Here is a 24,522-nt window from a genome sequence, read left to right on the forward strand (position 1 = left end):
ACATGCACCCACTGAGCACAAACACTCCAGGAAGAAGGTTCTGATAAATAACAGCTTACTATTCTTCAGAAGGACCTCCTTACCATCCCCTGCAGTCATCAAAGTCCCTGGTTGCAGAAACAATCCAAATGGCGGTCTGGGCTAGGGAAAGCGGGGTGAGAAAATGTTGGCTGTCATGACGCTAAACTGTTTATAACCAAAGGAATGCATTAAGACACTCCCGCTCAGAGAGCTGATTTATGTTAAGTAAATGGCCCCACATCCCTTGGATGTCTCCACTTGAGCCCTCTCTGCTGCCTGGCCATTTAAATGCACAGCTTGATCTGGGTCCCCACTTGGGTGTTGGCAGGTTGAAAGGCACTTCCAAAGCCAACAAGCTCTAGAAAGCCAAATATGGCCACGCTCAGACCACTCTAGGTGGACCACTGGGAGGCCCTTCAAGAGTGCCAGAAGATGGTGAGGGGTGACTCAGACAGCATCAGCTGACAACTTCAGGGTACAAATGACTATGGGCTATTTTCATTTCTAAACAAAACTTTCCATCCTATAAACCCCAAAGTATTTTACCGAAGCAGTGGGGTCTAGTTCATCAGGCTGCTGCTGACGGGACAACCTCTTAAGCAGGGAACAGACGCTATTTTGAGTCACTGCCCCAGCATACAGTCTCCTGCCCCTTAGAAAATGTATCAACAATAATCAGCTGGGCAGAAATCTCCTGGAGACCCCAGAGGGGTCACAGAAATTTCATGGTACAAGTGAAGGAAGCCAGGGATCAAGGCCAACCCCTCAACTGCTCGTGACTGCCTTTGGCAAGCCAGATCATCTCTGAGCACAGTTACCTCTGCTATGCACTAGAAACAAATCTGTCACAGGGATCAAGTGAGAATAAAATGAGATACTATGTATGAAATGCTTTGAAAAATATTTAGAAAGACAATATAAAACTACAAAGTACTATCTAGTGACTCCTCCAGGAAAGTTAAATCGGAAATTAGAATCTCTCATATTTAATTCACCTTTCAAAAATTGTCTATGATTTAACAACCTACCTGAATAAAAAGTGAAAAACAAAGTCTATAAAATGGACAAGACTTTTCTTTTTTTCTTCATTATAGCAAACACATATTTCAATTTATTTTTTGCTGTTGCTGTTGAATTGGCTATTTGTTTGACAGAAGTAACTGGATCTGATGGCTATTTAAAATATAACCTAAGCATCTGTCCATCTCTACCAAGAATAGCCAAAATAGTAGGTGTGTTGCATGCCTTAACTCCATCCTAAGTCTGTGGCAGACATCACTAATCAATCACTACACTCTTTTCCCCAGTTTGGGCAATGGTTAGAATCGTCTTCAGCAGGTGGCAGTCCAGGTAGCCATTACTAGTCTTGAATGGGCACAGAACCTGGAACCTGTTTGCCATCTTAGCTATATCCTTTACTAATTTAATCTGAAGCCATAAGCTCAGTAAAATCATCTATGAAATGATTTTAGTCTTACTAATTCCTCTTGACCTTAATTTTCTGAGTCTAGAATTCCTGAAAAAAAAGAGACAAAATCTTTCATTTCACAATTAGACAAAAGGCTGGACATGCTAATACTTTGGAGAAGCTATAAAAATGATGTAACTTTATAGAAAAATATAAACTGTTGATTCCAGTCTCCCTCTGAGCAGGGTCCTCATGGCCCTATTCCTTCTGGAGGAGCTCTTAACTGATTTTGAAGGAACCATTCTCCTCACACCCTCAAGGGATGGTGTTGGCTTCAAGGGACAGCAGAGTTCACTCAAGACACACCCATGACTGCCAGGATGGACAAGGACAGTGCTTCATGACTCTGTTGAATATCTGAGCCCTTTTTCTGTGAGCATGTCTTGACAGAGGAAAGGAGAGGTAAAAGCAAAGAGCTCTGGATTCCTAACAGTAATCTGAAAAAGCTCCACAGCAATGGAGGAGCACAGAAATGACAACCAGAGACAAACCTCCATGATACAGAGATAGCAAACAAGCCCCATAAAATCATTTTTCATACTATGTTTCATGCCTTCATACCAAAAGTTGCTCAACTTCCAGACTACGTTTTTGTTCTGTTTTGTTTTGGTTTTTGTTTTAATTTATCCCTGATGGGATTATGGTATCAGTCTATATACTAACGCTCTGTAAAAAAAAAAAAAAAAAACTGAGCAAGACTTCCAGAGTCTGAAGGATTCACTCACTTACCAAATAAGTATGGTTATAACAATGTACCATGTTGCTATCACTGAGAAATCCTAATGCAATTCAGCCAGTGGCTCCATTGTAAGCTCCAGGGGGCAGATGCCCATCTGTTTTATTCCTCAATATATTCAGCACTGTGTCTATCTGGCTCTGCTAGATGCTTCATACATGGCTGTCAAAATTGGTTATGCTTGTCTATGCCCTCTGCTACGTGGCTATTATAGTGCCAAGCTCAGAGCAAGCACTCACTTAACATTAACTGACTGATTGATGATTGATGATTGATAGTCCGATCTGTCTTTGGTTTCCTAAGTGAAAAAAAGCAGAATGAGCCAGCCTGATATACCTGGTATATACTTAATATACCTAACAGGCACCTAATGTACGAAAATTTGTTTTAATGTATACCTAATATATACCTCTTATACTTCACAATGTTAAAAAGAAGAAATAATGGACTGACATCCAGAAAGTTTAAAATACTCTAAATGAGTAAGTCTCAAAGGATAGACTGGAAATAATTAGGGGCCATAAACTGAATGTGATAGTTAAAGGAGGTAAACTATTAAATATCATCATGTCACATTGACAGTTTTGCTTAAAAATATAGTTTTACTAAAGTACCAGTTCAAGGGAGAATGATTTAACAAACCAAGCAGAGGTATATTTATAATAACCCCTTCTTCATAAATGGGTCAAAATTTTCCAAGCATGTCCACATCCATGATTTCATTTGTCCTCACATCTTTGTGATGGAAGTAGAATTATTATTAGTGGTCTATAAAATACAGATGCAAATTTCCAGTTCTGGCAATGAGGCAGGCCAAGCTTAAACCAAATTCATTGTTTTACTATGCAGAGAAATGCTGAACAATATGAGCTGACACAAAGAAAGGGAATTCCTCAGTCCCAGGGAGAAAGAGAGAACTTAAAGCTGAGTAACAAGCCGAAGCACTACAGCTGTGATGGCCCTGGAGGATGTGGAGCCAGAGCTGGGCTTTTAACATCTACGTGGGAGGAGTCATAGCTAAGGGACCCCACAAAGTCAAGAATGGGAACTGAGGCCTTGGCAAAAGCCAAGAACCTGGAAAAACTGTTCCCCAGTAAAAAACCCAGTCTAAAATCTCTGCCCACCATCCAAGAAAGAGATAAGGAAATGTGGGTCACCAGATGCTGATTGGTACTTTTCCTATTGTCTCAGAATTCCAGCTGAAGCCCCAAACCTAAGAACAATCAATGAGAAGTATTCCTCAGACAACGAAGGTACTGGACAGATACCTTGCTGCAAAAGTAAGAGGTAACCAAACTGGTCCTTTCACCCTCCCTCCATCACCCCATCCAGCCCATATAAGCAGAGGACTAGAAACAGGAGTCCTAGAGGTAATAAGGTAGGGGCTATGGCAGAGTGTGCTTCTCCAACCCTCCCCCTCCCTCCCAAGCCAAGTGAGGTGAGTACCAAGGGGAGCATCTCTTGAGACTGGCGTGCCTGCGATAAAAAGAGACCAGCCTGCCACCTCCTAGCCTGATGCCCACTAAGGGACAGGACCCACATGCCCTCCCCAGGGAACCAGAACAGAGGACTATTGTGGGGAAAGCGCTGACCCATGTCTTTTAGAGTCTGGAGGGTGCACACAAAAACCAAAGGACATTGCCTGCTTCCTGCCTCAAGAATTCTAGAGAATTCTTGGAGAACTGGAGACAGGGTAAGAAGAAAGGGCAACAATGGGAAGCTGCCTGCAGTTCCAAACTTTAACTAAACACAGCAGCCTTTACTGGGCTGAGCTAATGGCACTGTAAGGTGGCTGGATTGAAGCCACTGTAAAATACTCCACCCAAGAGGGTTGCCTCAGCATAAAGAGGCTGTGAGATTCACAAGAAGTCTGGGAGATTCCACATTACCCACATCAGGGAGCTTTGTGGTATAAAGGACCCCATGAGGACCATCAAAGAACCCACAAAAATGACCAAAGAGCCAGTATTGAGATGAGTACCACAGCACAGAACATGACAGTCAACCAATCTCTGGCAAGAAACAGCACCAAGGAGAGAGACTTTAGCCTTACTTCCTCTAAATTTTTCTCCTCTGTCCTAATCCTAGAAGTGCAGAAATAGGGGAGAAGTGGAAGAGCTAGAAGAAGGAAAAAAAAAATAGATCACTACACTATTCTCCATACAAATCTGAAAGCCATGGGTAAGGCCTGAAATAGTCTATGGACTTTTTTAATATCTGTAACATGAGTCCTAACTATTGAAATGAGACTATTCTAGTAACTGGATGTGAGTGGAAAGAAAAGATAAGCCTGAGAGAATGTGATAGAAAAGGCAAGGGAGATCCAACAGAGAGGGTCTGTATGCAGCAACGGTAGAAAAATTAAAATATTTCCTGTTTGGGGCACCTGGGTGGCTCAGTTGGTTAAGCGTCTGACTCTTGATTTCGGCTCAGGGTCATGATCTCACAGTTCACGAGATCAAGCCCTGTGTTGGGCTCTGTGCTAATGGCACAAAGTCTGACTGGGATTCTCTCTCTCTCTCCCTCCCTCTCTCTCTGCCCCTCCCCCAATTTGCACACACTCTCTCTCACTCTTTCAAAATAAACTGAAATAAAATAAAATAAAATAAAATAAAATAAAATAATAAAATAAAATAGTTTCCTGTTTGTCTGAGTCAATTCATTTCATATACATGTTCCACTAATCTCTGACTGAAATTCTGGGTCTGAAATATTTTTTTCTCACGATAATTAAAGCACCAGTGTGCTGTGGGCACTTTAAGTCGAGAAGCAAATATTAAAAACTGTTTCTGGACACTGAAACCACCAAGACTACGCACTAGAGGCAACTGCAAAACAGCACTATTGTAAGACCTCCACAACTCAAGGTGCTTAAAACCCCAAGGGAAAAAAATTCACAAAGAAGATGGCAAAATTTATATGCCACAGAAGGAAATGATCCACCACCAATGAAAGTCAGTGGATACAAGAATAACCATTCCCCAAGGGCTGAAGTAGATGAAACAATTTTAAATAGACTATACACACTTTATATGTATAGAGTATATATATGATTTATAGGATTTATATATTTTAAAATTATTAACAATCTAAAATATGGAATAGAAACCAAAAGGGAAAAAAATACACTATTAAAAATTTTTTGAGGAAGAACAAAATAGAACTTTTAGAAACAAAATAGCCATTAAAAATAAAAATGCATTTAAAGGCTAAACAGTAGTTTAGGAAGAAATGAAGCAAAAACTGGTGAATTGGAAGATAGAGCTGAAGAAATTATTCAGAATATAACAAAGAGGGATAATGGAATATAAGATATGAAAGAGAATTTAAGAGAAAATGTAAAATGAGAAAGATCAATATATATTTTAATAATAGAGTCCTAGAATAAAATAGACCAGGGGAGAGGCAATATTTAAAAATGACTGAGGATTTTACAGAACTGGAGAACAATATGAATCTGTAGATTGAAGCATCCCACCAAGTCTTAAGCAAGATTTTTTTAAATCCTGTATTAACTCAACAGTGTAAAACCACATAACACTAAAGTCAAAGAGTATCTTTTTAAGTCAGAATAGTGATTTAGGCTTATAGCAGACTTTTCATCTGCAACAATAGAGTCCAGAAGAAAATGGAATATCTTCAAATTGCTGGAGTAAAACTACTACCACAGAATTTTGTACCTAACATCATTCATGAGTGAAGACAAAAGAAAAAAAGACAATGTCAAACAAAGACTGAGGAAGTTTGAAATTTACCACTCTAGACCATTCCTGAAAGAACTATAAAATATGTGCTTCCATATTAAGGAAAGAAACCAAGAAGAAAGGAAAAGAATAAAAGATGAAATAAAGCTTCCTCACAAAAGCTTCCTTGGGAGCAGCTTTGAATTCTTCATCACATCTACTGCATGTAAGATAAAGCATCCTCAATTCAAGAACCCCTCTCTAGGCCAGGGAAACACAGGACATTCCCATGCCTTTAAACCCCAAAGCCCAGGGCACCTGGGTGGCTCAGTTGGTTAAGTGTCCAACTTCAGTTCAGGTCATGATCTCACAGCCCATGAGTTCGAGCCCTGCATCCAGCTCTGTGTTGACATCTCAGAGGCTGGATCCTGCTTTGGATTCTGTGTCTCCCTCTCCCTCTCTCTCTGCCCCTCCCCCACTCATGCTCTGTCTTTCTCTCTCTCCTTCAAAAAGAAATAAACATTAAAAAAAAATTTTAAGCCCAAAGCCCTTTTCTCTGGTACTATTTCTGAAGTTCCAGAGCAAGGTTGTCTTATATTCTTCCTTTATCACCTAAGACATTCTCTTTTTTTAAATGTTTGTTTGTTTATTTATTTATTTATTTATTTATTGAGAGAGAGAGAGAGAGGAACATACACACAAGTGGGGGAGGTACAGAGAGAGAGGAGAGGGGAAGGAGAGAGAGAGAGAGAGAGAGAGAGAGAGAGACTGTCTCAAGAAGGCTCTACACTGAAAGCATAGAATCAGATGCATGGCTTGATCTCATGAACCATGAGATGATGACCCAAACTGAAACCAACAGTCAGACACTGAACCACCTGAGCCACCTAGGAGCCCCAAGACGTTCTTTCTTAGAAAGAACTTGGCTCAGAAATATTCTTTAAGCATTTGAGCCTACATTACAATTTCCCTGTGTAGCTGAGAGTATATAAAGGACTGGACACAATAAGTTTTCTCCTGTGGTACTTCAATTAATCCCTATGAAATATTCAAGTAATCGTCATTTATAAATGGGGCTAAAAGAATAAACAGATTCTTAATGGGGGTGGGGCACAGAGTGGTAGCAGATGTAGATCCTGAGACATAGGGGAGTTAAATGATTCAACCAAAATTCCAAAGCAAGAGGTTGAGGTACATCTAAACACAGGTCTCCTTGCGCCCAGGCATGCCTGAACCTTGTAACAACATGCTGTCTTTCAGAGGTTTCCAGCTAAGTCATGCTGTTCTCTCCTCCTCTCTGCCTCTTCTTTCTCACACATACACACACATACACATACCGCATGGAGATACTTGCCAAAGAAATTGAAAGCATTTGGTCCCCAAGTGCTAAAGGAACACTTCCTTAAGGTTTAGAATTGCTGTTCATTTACTTCTGGGCCTAAAACACAATAAAGATGACTTTTACTACCATTTTATCCTCTCTCCTTCAAATGGACCACAACCTATTTATAACCCCTCAGGAGGCACTGACATATGCCTGTCCCTGGGCTGAGTGTGCATAAATGTGACTGCCCAGTGTGCTCTCTGTGGATGTCTCAAAGAAGAGCTGTGCCTACCTCTTGGAGACACCAGGTCTATTCCATTTCTTCATCCAACTCAAGAACATTTTTAAGGCCATTTTCTTCTTTAGGATCTTCTTTTCCCCTTTATTCTATGATAGCTAAGTCAAACTCTAAGGAAATATCTAGAACCAGTTGTCTGGAAAGTGCAACAGGAATTGAGGAAACCGGTGCATTCAGACTCAGCCCATTCCCCAACTGATACCCTCAGAGGAAAGGGGTGCATTCTGCCCAAGTTTCCCTGGAGTGGAAAAAGGGAAAATCCCAAAGTCTTGCTGCCCAGATCCAGCAAGAGATCAAGGTGGGGTCATTGCCACCTTGAGTTTCTCCAGAATAAAAGGCCAAACTCGGCAAAGAGGTTTCCCAGATAAAGCCAGACAAGGTGAAATGGTGGCCACAGGACTGGTCATGCCAATTCCCAGAGGTTTCTGGGAAGGCAGACCGGCAACTAGTGCCACTTCACTACCTAAGAAAGGCAGAAAAATGTGCTTCCCAATAAAGGTTTCACTCTTCTCGCTGGGGTTGTGCCACACAATGGTCAGGTCTAGTGGAAGAGGTGGGGGATGGGTTCAGGGAGCTAGAGGAAAAAGGCAGGACTTGCAGCCACTGGACTATCTGTGCATTTCACTGTGATGGTCAGTGCAGAGAACATGAGCGGAAGTGCAGGGGCCTAGCTTCCCCTACTCAAATCACTAGGCCTTTGCAGCCACTGCCCCTCTCACTGCCTTTAGGCAAGGCTTTCCAGTCCACAGAGGCTGCCTGTCAGACTTCTTACTAGAGTCCCTATACATGTGGCAAGGACTGGGATAGAGCCTGGGGTGCCTCCTGGTCATCAACTCTTTCTTGGATGAAGTACCATCCAGAAGAGTATACGTCCATGGCATTCAAAGAGTGTTATTGTCCTTGGCACCAAAAACTACATCCTCTCATTAAACATTCAGATATCATATATTTCTTTTTGCAGGAAACTACAGGCATTGCAAAGCTCCAATGGGATCCAGCCTGAGATTTTCCAGTGGTTTATAACATTTTTGTTATGGGAGGTTATGAGAGGGAGGGGATAAAGAAAAAATAATAAATTGTTCTTTTCTCGGGAATTTTATATACATACAGTTGTAATGATATGAAATCATAAAGCTTAACACTCCACAAAGGCTAATCAGTTCTCCAAGGAACTAATATCATAGTGCCACCCCAAGCCGGCACTTCTCATCTGAATTGTCCAGAACACTCCTGTCTACTGTTGAGCCATGACTGAGGCCAAAAGTGCAAACTCCTTGTCCATGATGCCCAAGACTATTTGTGACAACCTGATGTTTTATGTCCACCTCTATGCCAGTCCTGATGTCACCTGCTTCCTTCCATCCTTGTCTTGAACATGACCTCAGGTCTCCGGAGCATGGGCTCTCTGCTTTGGTGTTAGTGCCCAGAAGGTTCTCAGGAAGCCAAATTTTAAGACTTCAGTAAAATTTGTCTCCATGCACTTACCCTTCCACACAAACACACACACACACACACACACACACACACACACACACACACACACACACCTTAGTCCACCACCTTATATCTACTCTTCTTACACTGCCATTATCCCCACCACCCAGGTTTGCCATCTTCTTCCTGTTCTTATGTTCCCCAAAGAAAGCCCACCTGCTCCTCTGTACATCCACTCAGAGCTCAAGTGGCCAACCAGCTATTCTGATGAATAATCCATGAGAACACAGGCAGGCTGGAGGATTCAGACTCATGAATCCTACTAAAATTATGTGTCCTGAGACCTCCATTCCCACCAGCCACCTCAATTGTCCTAGGCAACCACCTCCATTCTCCCACATCAACTCTAGCTTAATTTATCTCTTTACAGAACTAGAGTCCTCTGCCCCCTTGACCTACTTAGTGCCTATCTCACTTTGGCAAACTCAGTTCTGGAAAAACTTTCCCTAGGAATGTTGATCACTGCTGGCCCCTAACTCATGCCTCCTGACCTCAACCAGGTTTCCTCTGACTTAGCAACACTTACTGATTATCTTTGGGATGTCCCATAGTATTTTCTACTGACCGTTGCCTCTTCCTGTGTCTTCAAACTCAGACTACACTACAACTGCCTTCATCTGTCTCAGGATCCAGCAATGCAGTCCCTGAGACCCATAATATCTCCTTTTTCAGCTCTCCCTCACAACTCTTTATGTTCTCATCCTCTGCTCACTGTTAGTCTATTTCTGAAGACAGAATTGTACCTCCTTGGTTGGGGTTAAACCTCCCGTTCCTGTCCCTGACCCCACTTCCAACTGCCTTCTAGATCTGCTTCATCAACAGTCCCGCACTTCCATGTCGTCTCTCATGTGCCAACAAATCCATCTCTTCTCTTCTCCTTCACAGTCAAGACTCTAGAAAGAGTAGAAAGAGTGGTCCATTTATGCCTCCCATCACATCAACCGTGCCTCAGCACCAGGCAGTCTGACTGAACCCACTTTCAAAGTCCACTGCTGATACCCAGATCATCAAATCTAGTAGAGTTCTCTCAGTTCCCATCTTCCCTACCCACTAGTCCATTTAATACTGACAGCGATGGCCTTCTTGCCCTCCATGGCTCCACAGTAGCAAGGCTCTTCTTTTACTTCCCTGACCATTCTGGTTCTGTCTGCTCCATTTCTTCCCCTTCCTATCCTTTGAATGTAAGGACTCCATCTTCAGCCCCTTCATCATTTTCGTCTCTCTGTTCCCTCTCCCTAATAATTTCATCCATTCCCACAGTTTCAAACATCACCTCTAAATGAACTCTAAAAAAAAAATTAAATAAATAAATAAACAAACAAACAAACTCTAATTCTGCACATATGCTGAGTATCTTCCATTTACTCCCTAAATCCACCCTCTCCCCTTTCCATATAGACAACAGCAAAGAATTCCCTTGCCCTCTGGCTTTTGTTAAGAAAAGCCCTTCTTCCCTCTCATGCCTGGACTATGACCTCATAAATGTCCCCCCACCTGCAGTCTTAGCACCCCCACTTCATCTTTTACTCTGCTCCCTGCCTGGTCTTCTGGCAGAGCAGCTCTGACCATACCACTCCTCACTCAGTGGTCCTCCGCTGCCTACCAAATGGGATGCAAGCTCTTCAGCCTGACTCTCACTTCTGCCCATATATAACTTGTGCTCTAATCCAACCCAATTCACTATTCCTTTAAAATCCAATGCACATGCCTTTCAACATACCATTGACTATACCATTCTTCTTGTAGTGAATGTGCAACCCCTCTCTCTACCCTACTTGTGTTCACCCTTCAAGATCCAGCTGTCATCATCTTTACATAAGCCTTCTCTACTTATTCCATCTAACTGTATTACCCTCCTTCTTTAAACCAGTAAGGCTTTCATCTTTACCTCCCTGTAACATCAAGCATAGTTTGCCTTTTATTATAGTTCTATCTGTGAATGTGGGTGTGTATCTTGCCTCCTTCTAAACTACATACTCCCTAAAGGAAGGGATAATCAAGAGACTATAATCTTGAAGGTCTCCTTGAATCCAGAGATCTTATGAGCAAATTGCCTTACAGATAACAGATGCTCATAACTTTCTGTGAACGACCAACCATCCCAATTCTGGGAAGGGAAAAAACAACTTAAAATTATTTTCATCACAATTGGCATGAGATACCCCACATTCAGGGACACTTCACAGTCAACTTATCTTAGAAAAAGGCTTCTTATCTCCTGGTCTTTCAGACAGCTGGGCATAGGTCAAAATTTTTGCCTTTTAAATAACTGAAAAACAGAGCCATAAGATCCTATCCACTGCAGACCACATATGAGATGTGAGTCACTGCAATCCCCTCAGATGTGGAGCTTAGAGCCCCAGAATGACCTAGGCACCCAGACAGGGTAGCAGAAGCTTTTTGACCTTGGAGAAACACTGTGCAATATTTTAGCTATGGACAATGGCCAGAACACACCTATAAGCAGGACCAGGGAGGGGATGTGAAGTCAGAGCCTACAAGGGAATAATTTACTAATAGTTGGATAAAATTAAGTGTATTGGTCTTCGAAGTGACCTGCATCTCTGTCTTAGCATACTGAGCTCTGCTAATCTAAGACACACATACACACACACACACACACACACACACGCACATGCGCACATTTATGACCAGGCTGAACCCACCAATCAAGATGCACAGGCTCATGGAAGTATGTGAAGTTGAGCAGGCATGAGGCTTTAAGATCTGTGCCTACATCAGAACATAGTGCCCTAACAGTAATACAGCCAGGCTACAAAAAGAGCACAAAACCAAGAATAAGGAGAAGTATATTCTAGTCTATCCTGTTACCAAAAAGCTATCCAATTTTAATAGGGTTCGTGTAAGGAATAAATGAAATAACATATATGCGACCCCCAAAAATAAACATAAGATAAGTCTAACATAAAATATTCTCTCAAAAAAAATAAACCTGACTAGTTTTTTTTCCTTCCCTAACCAGGCAAGTTGTTCCAATTCTCTAAGCCCAGCTTTCCTTATCTGATAAACTAGGAATAATAACACTTGTCCCACTACTTCAATGGATTTTTTTTTTTTGAAGAACAGCTAAAATAGTAGACATGAAAAGGACTAAAAAGGTATTTTAGGTCAATCAAAATGTAAGGTAATATTACTACTTTTAGGTAAGACAATTACCAAAAAAAGCCATCCCAAGATTGGAAAGAAGCTTCCTGATCTTTAACTGGGCCATTAATCACCAGCATGGACCTATCAAGTTTAAAATTTTTCCCTCTGCTATCCACTCCCTTCTCTCCCTCTCTTCCTGACTCTTTTCCCTGTTTCTTTTCCATCACACTTTTTTCCTCCCTTGCCTAGACTTCAGATGGTGTGAGGAGTAGACAAGAGCTCTGGGACACGGGTTCCCCCCAAGCATCTCCAAAGCTGGGAAAGAGAGACCCTATCAACCCAGCCACACTGCCCTTCCAACAGTACAGAGGAACAGCAGCCACCTCAATCATCAGGATTGTCAGACTGGATATAGCTCTCTACAGACATGGGTGCCCCTGGACTACACAGATGGGCAGACAGAGAGACACAGACAGACAGACAGACAGACAGACAGACTAAATAGCTTTGTCTTGCCAAACACCCATTTCCTGTCCAGTTACAAATCCCAGTCAGCATGGAGGTAAACGCTGAACTGAATCTAGGGACGTTCATTATTTCTTGGAATGGAGGCAGCATCAGTCACTCCTCATCAAGACAGCTGTTAGATTGTTAAACACCTAATTAGAGTCAAATTTCTGATATAGGCACTGGGACCCCAGAGAAAATACTACATTCTCATTACTGACACAGTGGAACTTCATAATACTATATTTTTCCTCTGCAGGATTCAAACTTGGGGAGTCACACAAGGAAATGGGCTCTTCTAACTAAAAAGTCATAATTCAGAACCAGAAATTTCACTCCTGGTATATATCCAAGAGAATTAACAACGAGGACTCAAACAGACACTTGTATCCCAATGTTCATTGCAGCATTATTCACAATAGCCAGAGTGTATTCACAACCTAAGTGTCCATCAACTGATGAATGGATAAACAAAATACGGTATATACTTACAATGGGATATTATTCAGCCTTGAAAAGGAATGGAGTTCTGACACCTGCTACAACATAGACTAAATCTTGAAAACACCATCAGTGAAATAAGCCAGACACAAAAGGCCAAACATTGTATGATTCTTCTTATATGAAATATCTACAACAGGCAAATTCATAGAGACAGAAAGTAAATCACAAGTCACCAGAGGCTGGGGAGAGAGTGGAGTGGGGAGTTACTGCTTAGTGGTAACAGAGTTTCTGTTTGGAATGAAGAAAAAGTTTTGGAAATAGACAGTGGTATAGTTGTACAACACTGTAAATTAATGCCACTGAATTTTAATACTTAAGATGGTTAAAATGGCAAATTTTTGTTACATATATTTTACCACAATAAAAAAATTTTAAAGGTCAGCATTCACATCTCCTTTAACTATCAATAGATGTGACTTGTACACTTAGCTTTACTGAGCCAGTTAAAAGAAATAAATCTTAAAACCATTCTTTCCATAAGTGAAAGAAAGTGCTTAATTTCAGCTCTAAATGATACGCAAGTCTCTAAATAATCTCATGTGCTTCCTTTTAACTGAATCATTTATCATACAGATTGTCACGACATACCTAGATCTGAAATGCATGAGATGTGCTGCCAACAGCTAGACTACACAGAGGAGCTCCAATTGTAGAATTATTATTGCTGACAATAATGCATGAAAATCCATACAGGCAGATAGTAAACTCATGGTTTCCAGGAGCTGAAGGGAGGAGGAAAAGGAGAATGATTGCCATCTCTTTTTGGGGTGATGAAATGTGCAGGAATTAGACAGTGGTGATGGTTGCACAACTCTGTAAAACGACTAAAAACCACTGAGTTGTATATTTTAAAGGGTGAATTTTATGGCATGTGAATTATATCTCCACAAAGGTGTTATTTAAAAATAAATAGTTCATTCATTCGTTCATTCATGAAGTCTTGAAAGCTCAGCTGCAAGGACGGTCCCCTGAACTCGTCAGAATCTTGTTTGAGGATGGAGACTGTCCATTTTCCAGGAGGGAATTGCTCAGAAGACATTCCAAGAATGGGTGGTGAAGTAAAGCCATGCCAAGAAGTGGTCATCTCAAAGCCAAGACTTACTAGTCTAGATCTACCATTAAGATCTACAGAGGGATCTGAAAAACCAAAGAGGGCCCAGTCAGAAACCATGGGCATAAATGAATAGCCAGAAAATGGGACCCTGAGGAGGGGCATGCAGAGTGACCACATAGCAGCCACCAAAGAAGAACAAGTGTTGGAGTGTCTGGGTGGCTCAGTCTGTTAAGTGTCCAACTCTTGACTTCAGCTCAAGTCATGATCTCGCAGTTCATGGGATTGAGCCCCACGTTGGGCTCTGTGCTGGCAGTGTGGAGCCTGATTGGGATCCTCTTTCTCAGCCCCTCTCCACTCACTCGCACACATGTGTATGTGTGTGTATGCACACACACTCTCTCTTTTCTCTCTCTCAAAATAAATAAATAAATAAATAAATAAATAAATAAATAAATACTAAAGAATAAATAAATAAATAAATAAATAAATAAATAAATAAATAAATAAATACTAAAGAAAGAAAGAAAGAAAGAACAAGTGTTCAACTGTTTATCTACTACACATGACCAGGAGAAGCTGGAGTTTCCACAGAGCAAATCCAAGCACGGTTCCATAAGGCTAGCCCAAGGTAGTTTTTTCCAAAATGGATGGATAGTGAGTTCTTCTTTCTCCTCTTCCCCACATAGAGAAATAATAGAAACAACAAATGCTTTGAAAGTCTAACAGACCTGGATTTAATTCTAACACCCCAATACTGTCTGGGTGATGCTGGCCACAATACACAAGATCTTTGGTCCTCAGTTTCCTCATCTGAAAAATATTAGCACCTGCCGCAAAGGACTGATATAAGGACAAAATTATAGTAAGCGCATGAAGCCCAAAGAACACTGCTGGAGACACACTAGGCATTCAATAAGTGGTAGTTATCACTCCTGCCCCATTCTAAAAATATAAAAAGGAAGAAGTTATACTTCAATATAACTTATTTTTTTTTAAATAAAAATGAAAGCATGAAAGACTCTACAGACTGACCCGAGGCTAGGAGAGGGGGCATAGTGAGGGGAGCAAGGTACAAACTTAAACGTGAATTTTCCAGCACCCTTTTTAATGATGAGATTTTTTTGCTTTAGGAAACTAAAGGCTAATCTGTCACTTAAGATGGAAAATTAAAGCCTTTTCCTATTGTGGTAAGTGTCTCAGTGCTGCATGGAACTATTCCCTCTCTTTATCTACAAACCTCTAGCACTTTTACTATTCATGAAAAATAGGGGTTTGGTTTTTTTTTTCTAAAGCAAGTTTTACATCTGAAGCAAAGTTTTATTTTCCAGGCAGTCAGTCTGTCCTTCTGTACTAAGGAGCTGTGTTTAGGTTTCGGCAATTCATGTCGGAAAGCAAGTGGATATTCGTTTGCCCAGCTGGTGTCCTTCCTGCTCAGTGGCCCTATTTTCAGATATTTGGACCACCAAAGGACTTCTGACCAGTTTGGCTTTGGACCTTAGGCTGAAGGCAGGGAGCCTCACGCTGTGGGTGGGAGAGGACGGCAGCGTGTCAGGTGGACAGCTGCTTGGTGGGCATAAGGAAACCCTGCACCCCCGGGTCCTGACACTCTGGTTGGAAACAGCAGTTCAGACGGTCCCACGGTCCTGGGATTCTACTGGCCTCACACTGGTTAACAGATGTCAAGAAAACCAAAATACCAAGCCTATCATGACCAATTTTTCACTTCTTTGATTATTCTGGTATCAGCCAGACCACCTTGGTCTCTGTTGCTTTTTGTTTTCCATTTCCATCTTTGAAATTTTGAATAATGTCAGTCATCCAATAACACCTACAAAGTAGTTTGAAACACTTTGAAAGTTGTTTCATGGCACTGCTTTTTCAAACCCTAGTGGTCTGCTTTCTGATAAGAATAATTGATACCTGCATGGTGATTTACACTCATTCTCCCATACGGAGCTTCACAGCTGCCCTGTAAAGTTGACTGGCTAAGGATTCTTATCTCCATTTTATAGATGAAAAATGTAAGGCTTGATTCCTCAGAACTCTCAAAAAAAGATCAAGTCAAAGAATGTGACCCCAGTCATTTTTCTAGCCGTAGTCTTATTTATTTTATTTTTTACTTTTGCTAACTAACATCTTTGAAAGTTTTTTAGCCCAACATGGATTATTTTCGAAGGAAAAAAACAATATAAATGACTGAACATGACACAATGGTTACAAAGTAAATAGAGCTTAATTGAGTAATCAAGTCAACATTTCTGCCCACAGGCTATATGGGGAAGAACATTCATTTACTGTCTGGATTTTGGCTTGGTTCTCTAAAGGACAGGAGACAAGATTATTTTATTTTCTTTTTAGCTAGGTTCAAGCGGGCAATACCAAGTGTAGCCAAGTGTATTAAAAGAAACCCCCCTTGGCAGATTGGCAGTGTGAATATTTCATGAAATTATCACAACACTATGTTCTGAAATGGTGGTTTCCCCCAGGGATCTCAAAGGCCACATCTCTAAGGGTGAGTCTAGCTCATGCCCCTGTCTTAAAGCTAGAGATCAAGTCAGCCTAAAAGGCCTTCCAGTTCTCGATTTATAAGAGCACCAAACAAGTCAGCCAACAAACGCTTCAAGGATGATGGGAATGTCAGAGGCAGGTCCTAGATGAATTCCTTTCCATGTGCTGATTTAAACCAGGGCTCCTTATTTAAACGTCTCCTGGGCAGAGCCCTGTCCTAGAAGACCAGCCCTGACAAAGAAGCAAGGAGAAGCCTTTGTTCTTCCAACTCAGGTAGAGTCCACGGCAGCCGGTCCTCTGGCCAGCCTGCAACTTAAATGTCCCCACGGTTTCTACCCTGCAGTGATGTGACTCCATGCACTGGCCAACAGCAAAGCCAGTCCACGAAGAACTGCCAACAGTTCGCCAAGGGAAGTCCTACAGAACAGCTCGCCTCTCATCACCCCACTCCCTCACAGGGGCTGAAATGAGCCTAGAGTGGGACAGAAAGGAAGTACACAAATAAAAACAGCTTGGAGCTATATCTGTTTGCAGACAGAATAGTGATCTGAATTTTGTTGGAGGTCCTTGTGGACATGTATGAACTTTTACTCTGCAGCCTGAGAAATTATTTTTAAACCTTTCCAATGATAGCTACCCCCACCCCACTCCAACTCTGTTTCCAAATCTAACATCTCAGAAGTGATTTTAAGTCAGTACAAAGGTGGGATTGGACAGAGGTAGAATAGGGAGAGGTTGAAAGGTTGATTAAGCAAAATTTTACCAGAAATACTAAGCAATGCTTTCTTATCAGGTTTAACATACACCAAGTGTGGTCAAGAGAAAGCAGGAGGAAAAAGAGTCTGAAGACCTTGTTTTCTGTCACATCCCTGCCTGAGTGACTGACTCTTTAGGAGCCTTTGTTTTCGTAACTAGAAACAGAGTTTGTCCTAAGGTTCCTTAAAATGCTTTGATCCTAGAAAGTAAATTCCCAGAGACATTACATTTATTCTACGTCTGTTTGACAAACCCTTCAAAGCTCATGAATCTAGAACCACCCCCTCCCCACCCTCTCTCTGTGTCTCTCTCTCTCTCTCTCTCTCACACACACACACACACACACACACACACGCACACAGTGCAGCAAGAAGATGTTTTTAAGTGAACATGTTATGGACAGCAATGGTATGATGAGGTTTTGGGAAGGGGAGGAACTTTTGGCTTCTTGCCAGTTAATCCACCCTTTCCTCATTCTCTGGCTCTGAGCCAGATTTACTATTCCCTTCATTCCCTTGGTCTCTGGGGAAGGGCCTATTTTCAACCTCTGTTTGACTCCCCAGCTCCAGGCCCAAACTGCTTTCCTTATGTCCCTTAAATCCCCACTTGATTTAATTCAGTTCCACAAGTTGTAACTGTGTTCCCCAAACTACCCCCCAACCCTGGACACATCCCGGTCATCTGGGCCTCTTCCTGCGTCCTTCTCCCAACAGCTGGCTTCCTGAAGCTCCCAGCCATTTCACAACTCTGCTCCTCTACAAGGCCCTCCTGGGCCCCCACCCACACAGGGCACAGACTACAACTGCAGCATGGCTCTCAGGGGCCCAAGCCTCCTAGGAACCCGAGACTCTGCTCCAGTTGCCTTCTTGCCACGAGCACCTGCCTCCAAGTGCTCCTACACCATGGAGGGAAAGAAGCAAGGTCTGTGGCAATGTTCTAGGTGTGCACCTCCTAGGGTCAGTAAAGCCTCATCTTGAATACAGAAGCACTCCATCTGGGAATTAAAATACATCGAAGACCTTTCCTATAGTACCTGGGCTATTGGTTCAAACCATCACATTCACTACTTCAGCCCTCCATGCTGCTTTTCTGACCCGGGTTCAGTTCAAGTCTATGGACCTGGGTTTAGAACAGCACTGAAAATCATTCCATTTTCCCAGAGGGATCCTGTCACTTTTACTTGTTTTATACAGTATCTAACCTTGAGGTACATGTAAACAGGTGTTTACTAAATTATTTTAATAATGACAGCCATGGCTTGGAGTGTTGTTTCATTATCAGAATGTTTAGCACTCATGTTGCTAAATACTCAGCACCTGATATTTTGCAAAACAATTCCCCATGCTTTTTTTTTTAAATCAGTCTTCTGCTCTCCTCCACAGTGCCCAGCATTAACTGAGGCAACAGTGAGGATGGGATCTAAAAACAGACTAAATTAGTGTGATCATTTGCTAATTGGCTTTGCTCTTAAGTCTTCAGGTGTTTCCCAAACAATGTATCAGTTTTCTTTAGTCCATACTGGAAAATAAAATTGTCTCTTCCTTTGGAATGCGGAGCACTGATTTTGGAGTCCCAGCAAGGAAAAGTGGGGATGACGCCAGCTGACCTGTTACTACCATGTAACAAACAGATGCCTCACCAGGCAGGAAGAATTACTGAAAAGGAAGAAAACGCTATGGTCCACTCATTCGCCCCTTCTTAACCTGATAGCAAGAGGTTCTCAGATCTCACAGAATTTGCCACAACAACTAAGAAGGCCAACTGAAGGGATAGAAAAGAAACAACCAAGAGTTGGAAAACATCACTGAAAATTAGAACAAATCTCAGTTACTGACTAACCTGGGTCTCGGGAGCTTTTCTGCCATTACCCAGCATGAGCCCAGCCAGACTCATAAACAGAAATCAGCTGTGAAGTGTACCCAGTTGTTTTTGTGTTTTTTTTTTCCCCTAATAAAGTTAGGAAAATGCCTTCTTGCCTTTGAGCGGACAAGCTCTGTAACCCTATAGGTTAGGGTTTCCAAATCCCAAATTTCTGGTCACCTCATATTCCACTGGGCTTGGGAAGTCCTGGCCCTTCTGGTTACTAAAACATCTATGGTAAATCAGGGAGAAAATTAATATACAGCCATAACAAGTTCAGCTAATCACCCAAAAGGCTCCCTCAAGGCTGAGTAGGATGCTGTTTTAGAGGTAAACAGAAGTCTGAGGTAAGAGTGTGCAAAAGTGGGAGAAATCCAAAGTGGGTTTTCTTTACCAGAGGGTGGCAAGGTCACTGAGGGCCTCAGTCACACTGGGGGGTCCTCTGGTGTGTGTGCTGGCACGGGAACACACACTGGTCTTTGGGGTTCTCTGCACTGGGGCAGGTATAGGCATAAGCAAAGAGTCACAGCACACAGGAAATTCTCTCCAAACTCTCCCAATATCTTTCCTCACCAAACGCAGGGAGACTGCCCCTTTCCTGACTCCTAAGCCCTGGAGTGCCACCTACTGGGAGAGGCAGAAAGCACATCCACTTTAGGTCTTCTAGGCCTCCATTCATTCGTTCTCACCAGCATGCATTCATTCATGTATCAAGAGCCTGAATGAGCGGGGACCTGTGCCAGAAGTAAGGATACAAAGATCAGCAGGGCCTCAAAATCCCCATTCGGTATGCTTCAGTGTTAAGTCCAAAGTCTTATATACATAGATGAACCCACCTAGGACAATGTTCACTCAAAGAAAAAAATGCAGGAAGAGTTCAAGTCATCACCAAGACTCTGAGAGGCAGCTGCAGGGGCTAACAGCTCACCGTTTCATCTGCAAAGTACTATACCTATAACATCTACTTGTAGAGAACAATTCTCCACTTAATATGAGGTAGAAATGTCCAAACAGTCTTAGGGGGCTGCATTACCAATATTCCTCTCCACAACTCACTGGGTCCCCAAAGTGCATTAAACTCTTGTGTAATCTGAAATCTTTTCCTTATCGTGTGTGTGTGTGTGTGTGTGTGTGTGTGTGCGCGCGCGCGCATTTAAATACTCTTAGCATGTGCTCTATGGAAATAATGAATAATTGGTTCTTGTAATATAGTTTATTATGTAGTATTCTGATACACTGTAAAGTATCAGAGCAATACTAGGAATGATATTTTGAGCCTCAATAGCCCCTTTTCTCCAGTTTCCTCATGCAGTACCCAGAGAAAGAGAAGCTAATGCCATGCTTTCCATAACCCACACAAGCTAAGGTGCAAGCAACATTGTCTATGACCATTTGTAAAGAGAGTTAACTGTGATCATTATTATTATTATTACTTTATTATGATGATTACTATTCTGCCGTATTGCTAAGTAGTTAAAAGAAAAGCACAGTATGTCTTCCCTCCCAGAACACATGTTTCTCCCCTCTGCCTTGTCTCCAGCAGATAAGGGACATTCTGATGTTTTATTTGCTAACTGGTTGACTATTAAGAAACTCATTTGCTAGCTGGAGCCTGCAATGGAAAATCAGCCCAGAAAAGCGGGAGGTTGGCGTGGGACCGAGTAGATAGGGCACCAGAGGTGAGGCAAGGCCCACATGAGCCACTCCCAGCCTGAAGCCCAGGGTCAAAAGCCAGTCCTTCAGTGAACCTTCAGGCTATCCCAATGCACTGGCCACTGGTCTCCATATCCCAACTCTCAATTAACACGCGCGCGCACACACACACACACACACACACACACACACACACAACACTGAAAAGCTGGGGAGAAAGGGCCAGTGCATCCAGTGCCTTCAACTCTGTCAGGAAGAGAAGAATGTAAAGCCCCACCACTGGCAACTTTTTCAGTTCTCCACTCTTTGGTTCGTCACCATCACTGATCTGAGGTAATTGTTTGGCTTCTCTACTCTCTTTCCTGAAACTCTAACCCCCAATTATGTTTCATCACCCCTTTGGTTATTAAACCACAGCAACCCCTTCCTTGTAGATATTCATGCTTTTCCAGGTCTGCCCTTCCCTACCTCCATCACCCTCCATCTCGCCTCCCTGCAAAAAAAAAACCCTGGGCAATGCCAAAGACCAGGGAAAGGGGGATGGGAAATGGAGGGGAGACAGGGATCCTGGTGCTCTTTCACCTGAGAACCGCATCCAGGAATGGAGGCAAAATTGCTCCTGTGAATTATATAATCACTGCAGCTTCAAGGGAGAGAACTGGAATTCAGGTTGCCATAGTGTTTGTTGGCATGTTACTGGAAAGGCAGAGCTCCCGGCCACGGCTCACTTGCTCCTGTCCCTCCATCTTTCTCATAAACCTTTCCAGGGTCAGTGCTCCTACTTTTAATGTCTGCTCCCTGCATATTGGGTGGGAGGAAGGATGCCAGGGAACAAAGGGGCAAAAGAAAGGAAAGGGGCCAAGAGGGGTTTATCCTGCAGTAAGAGGGGACCTGGTAAACTAATATTATCGTTATGCGAATAATAATTCTTACCACAGTATACTGCCATCATTAGTGATAGTAAGGACAATACTATTGAGCTCTCCTCTTCAAGGCTGCTCACACCGAGTTGAGAGCCTGGAGGGGAGACATCCATCCCCACACTTCACACATATCACCCTTTCCTTTGTGTTTCTCACCCTCTCCCTCCTAATGCATCCACTGCTCCATCTGCTAGAAAGGGGACAGGGGAACAGGTGAGGGATGGGGTCATGGCATCGAGAAATCCAGGGACAGAAGCTGCCCTAATGACAAAGCCCTGGCTCACCCTAGAACCCATGGCGCTTGACAAAATTCTTTCTACCAAAAAGTCAAAATCCTCATGCTGCCACCCCAGCTGGAATGCAAAGGGACAGCTGACCCTCAAATCGGTTTCAGGATGGACAGTGACCAGCCAGGTGGCTCTAAAGGACAGGGGCTCTGTCCCCAAATGGTGGAGATGGGGGCAGGAGGAGGCTGGAAAAAAGAGACATGGAGACAACCGCTCCCCCCACACACACCAGGCTGGGGTCCTCAGAGAATCACTTAAAGTATACCCCAGGAAGTAACAGGACTAACAGCGACAGGTATTCAGGAGGAAGAAATTGAAAGGAAGATTGTAAACAGGGAGGCTTGGGAAACTGGGAGAGAAAAAGGAAAGACTACACCCAAAAGAGACAGAGAAAGCCATAGAGACAAGACAGAGATGAAGCTGGAGGCTGCCACACTCCAGCAAGACCAACCCTCCACACTCCATCATAACCTTAACTGCTGAGCAATGCCAAAACATAATAACTTGTTAATATGGGGATGGGGGTGAGGGAGAAAGTTTCCAAGAAGTGGGGAGTTACCTGAAAGCCTTTCCCCCTCACTGAGGGGAGCTGGTGACACTTGATGCCAAGGATGGAGATGCTGGCAAAACACTGGGCAATAGTGTGCAGCCGCGTGAGCTTGGCACACCCTTTCATTATTTCCTTAAAACATGAAAAAGCAAAGCCCACACACCGCCCGAATTCTAACTGCTTACATCCTCAGGTGCTAGCCCACATGTGGGTGCGAATAAGAACACACGGGGCGTGGGTGCACTCGGGGTCAATGGCAGTAGAGAGGTGGGTGGGTGTAGGTGAGCCAGGGGGGAGAGAGGGAGAGAGGAAGAGAGGAGAAGGGAGCCGGGCGAGAGGAAGGGAGACAGAGGGAGCGAGGGAGACGGGAAAGAGGGAGAGAGGCGCCGAGTCTCACATCTGCATCCCGGGCCCCCACCCGCCACCTGGAGCGCGCTGCCGGGGGGAAGGGGCGCCCGGCTGCAAGCGGGATGCCCGGCGGCTGCCGGGGGCGCGAGGCCGACCTGGGGCGGGGTGCGCGCGCGCGCTCCCAGCCGCGCCCGGAGCGAGGCGAGGGACCCTGGCCCGCGGGGCTCGGCGGCGCCCCCTCCCCCCCGGCGCCGCCGGCCGGGCAGTTGGGCTTCCCAGGCAAACGCGAGAAAGCGAGGCAGAGCAGACACTTGGGGAACTTTTCCCCCTCGCCTGGAATTTCATAGGAAACACATGCTCTGGAGAAGCCGGGCACGGGGAGGGGGAGGGGCGGGAATTTTCCGCTCCGGCTCGCGGGCGGCTCCGGCCCGGGTCCCGCCGGGCTCCCGGCCGCTCGGGCGAGGCGGAGGCGCCCCGCTGCCCGGCGCCCCTCGCGGACGCAGCCCGGGGCAACTCCGCAGGGACCGGCCCAGGGGCCGCGGGGAGCGCGCGGGGGAGAGCGGGAGAGGGGTGGAGAGGGCGGGGAGACCGGGCGGGAGACCGGGCTGGAGCCCCGGCGAGGCGGCGGGGTCCAGCCTTACCTTGGTGGTTTTCCTCTGGAATGTACATCCTCGTGTTCTCATTGACCATTGACCAAAAATTGTTTTAAAAGGAGAAGAAGCCACAAAGAGGAAGAAATGGCCAAACACCCCCAAGCGGGTCTGGATTAATCCCTCCTCCGAGGTCGGCGGCTTTCGTGCAAATTCAAGGAAGCCGTGGATCTGCAGTATTTTCTTCTTCCCTTCTGAGGATTACCTGATTCCCATTATTGCATCAAACACCAAAAACTGCTCCTTTCCACTACTGCCTCCTTTTGTGAAATTGTAATGCATCCTCAGTACATCCGGGCCCCTTCCAAGAATTTAGCACCGCACCTCTGGCGGCTACACCGTTCGAAAAAATAAATCGAGAGAGGCAGAGCGAGAAGAGGTGGAAAGGAGGGGAGTGGGGGAGCAGCGGACCCCTGGACGGGGGGAGAGGGGTCCGCCCGGGCCAGCAGGGGGCCGAACCGTCTCTGCCCGCTCGTGGCGAGTCCTCCTCGAGGCCCCTGTCGGCTTTTTTCTGTCAAAAAGATCCAGCAACTCCTGAGGGCTAGCAGGCAGGAAGAGGCGCCGCCGCCGCTCCGGGCCGCGCCGCGCCGAGCGCCGTTCTGGCAGGGAGCTGTTTCTGCAGAGGCAGGGAGAGGGAGACACCGGGCGCGCGAGAGAGCGCCGCGCTCACTGCCGCCCAGCCCAGCCCCGCCGCGCCCGCGCCCTCCCCTGCCCGCGCCCGCCCGCCCGCCCGGCGCGCTGGAGGCAGACGCGCTGAACGCTTCCAGATGTGGCGGCGGCGGCGGCGCGC

General features: G+C 44.3%; 1 protein-coding gene across 11 annotated transcripts in view; it reads right to left on the minus strand.

Annotated features, from left to right (window-relative positions):
* Positions 1 to 24,237, minus strand: part of CACNA1C (calcium voltage-gated channel subunit alpha1 C) — a 664,692-nt gene extending 640,455 nt beyond the window's left edge. For all 11 annotated transcript variants that reach the window (XM_032593890.1, XM_032593889.1, XM_032593891.1 and 8 more), the window contains exon 1: positions 23,724 to 24,237. In XM_032593890.1, the coding sequence (XP_032449781.1) occupies positions 23,724 to 23,772 (49 nt within the window). In that variant the 5' untranslated portion in view covers positions 23,773 to 24,237. The remainder of the gene's footprint in view (positions 1 to 23,723) is intronic.
* Between the last annotated feature and the right edge of the window lie 285 nt (positions 24,238 to 24,522).

Source organism: Lynx canadensis, chromosome B4 (genome assembly GCF_007474595.2).
Source record: "Lynx canadensis isolate LIC74 chromosome B4, mLynCan4.pri.v2, whole genome shotgun sequence".
NCBI lineage: Eukaryota > Metazoa > Chordata > Mammalia > Carnivora > Felidae > Lynx > Lynx canadensis.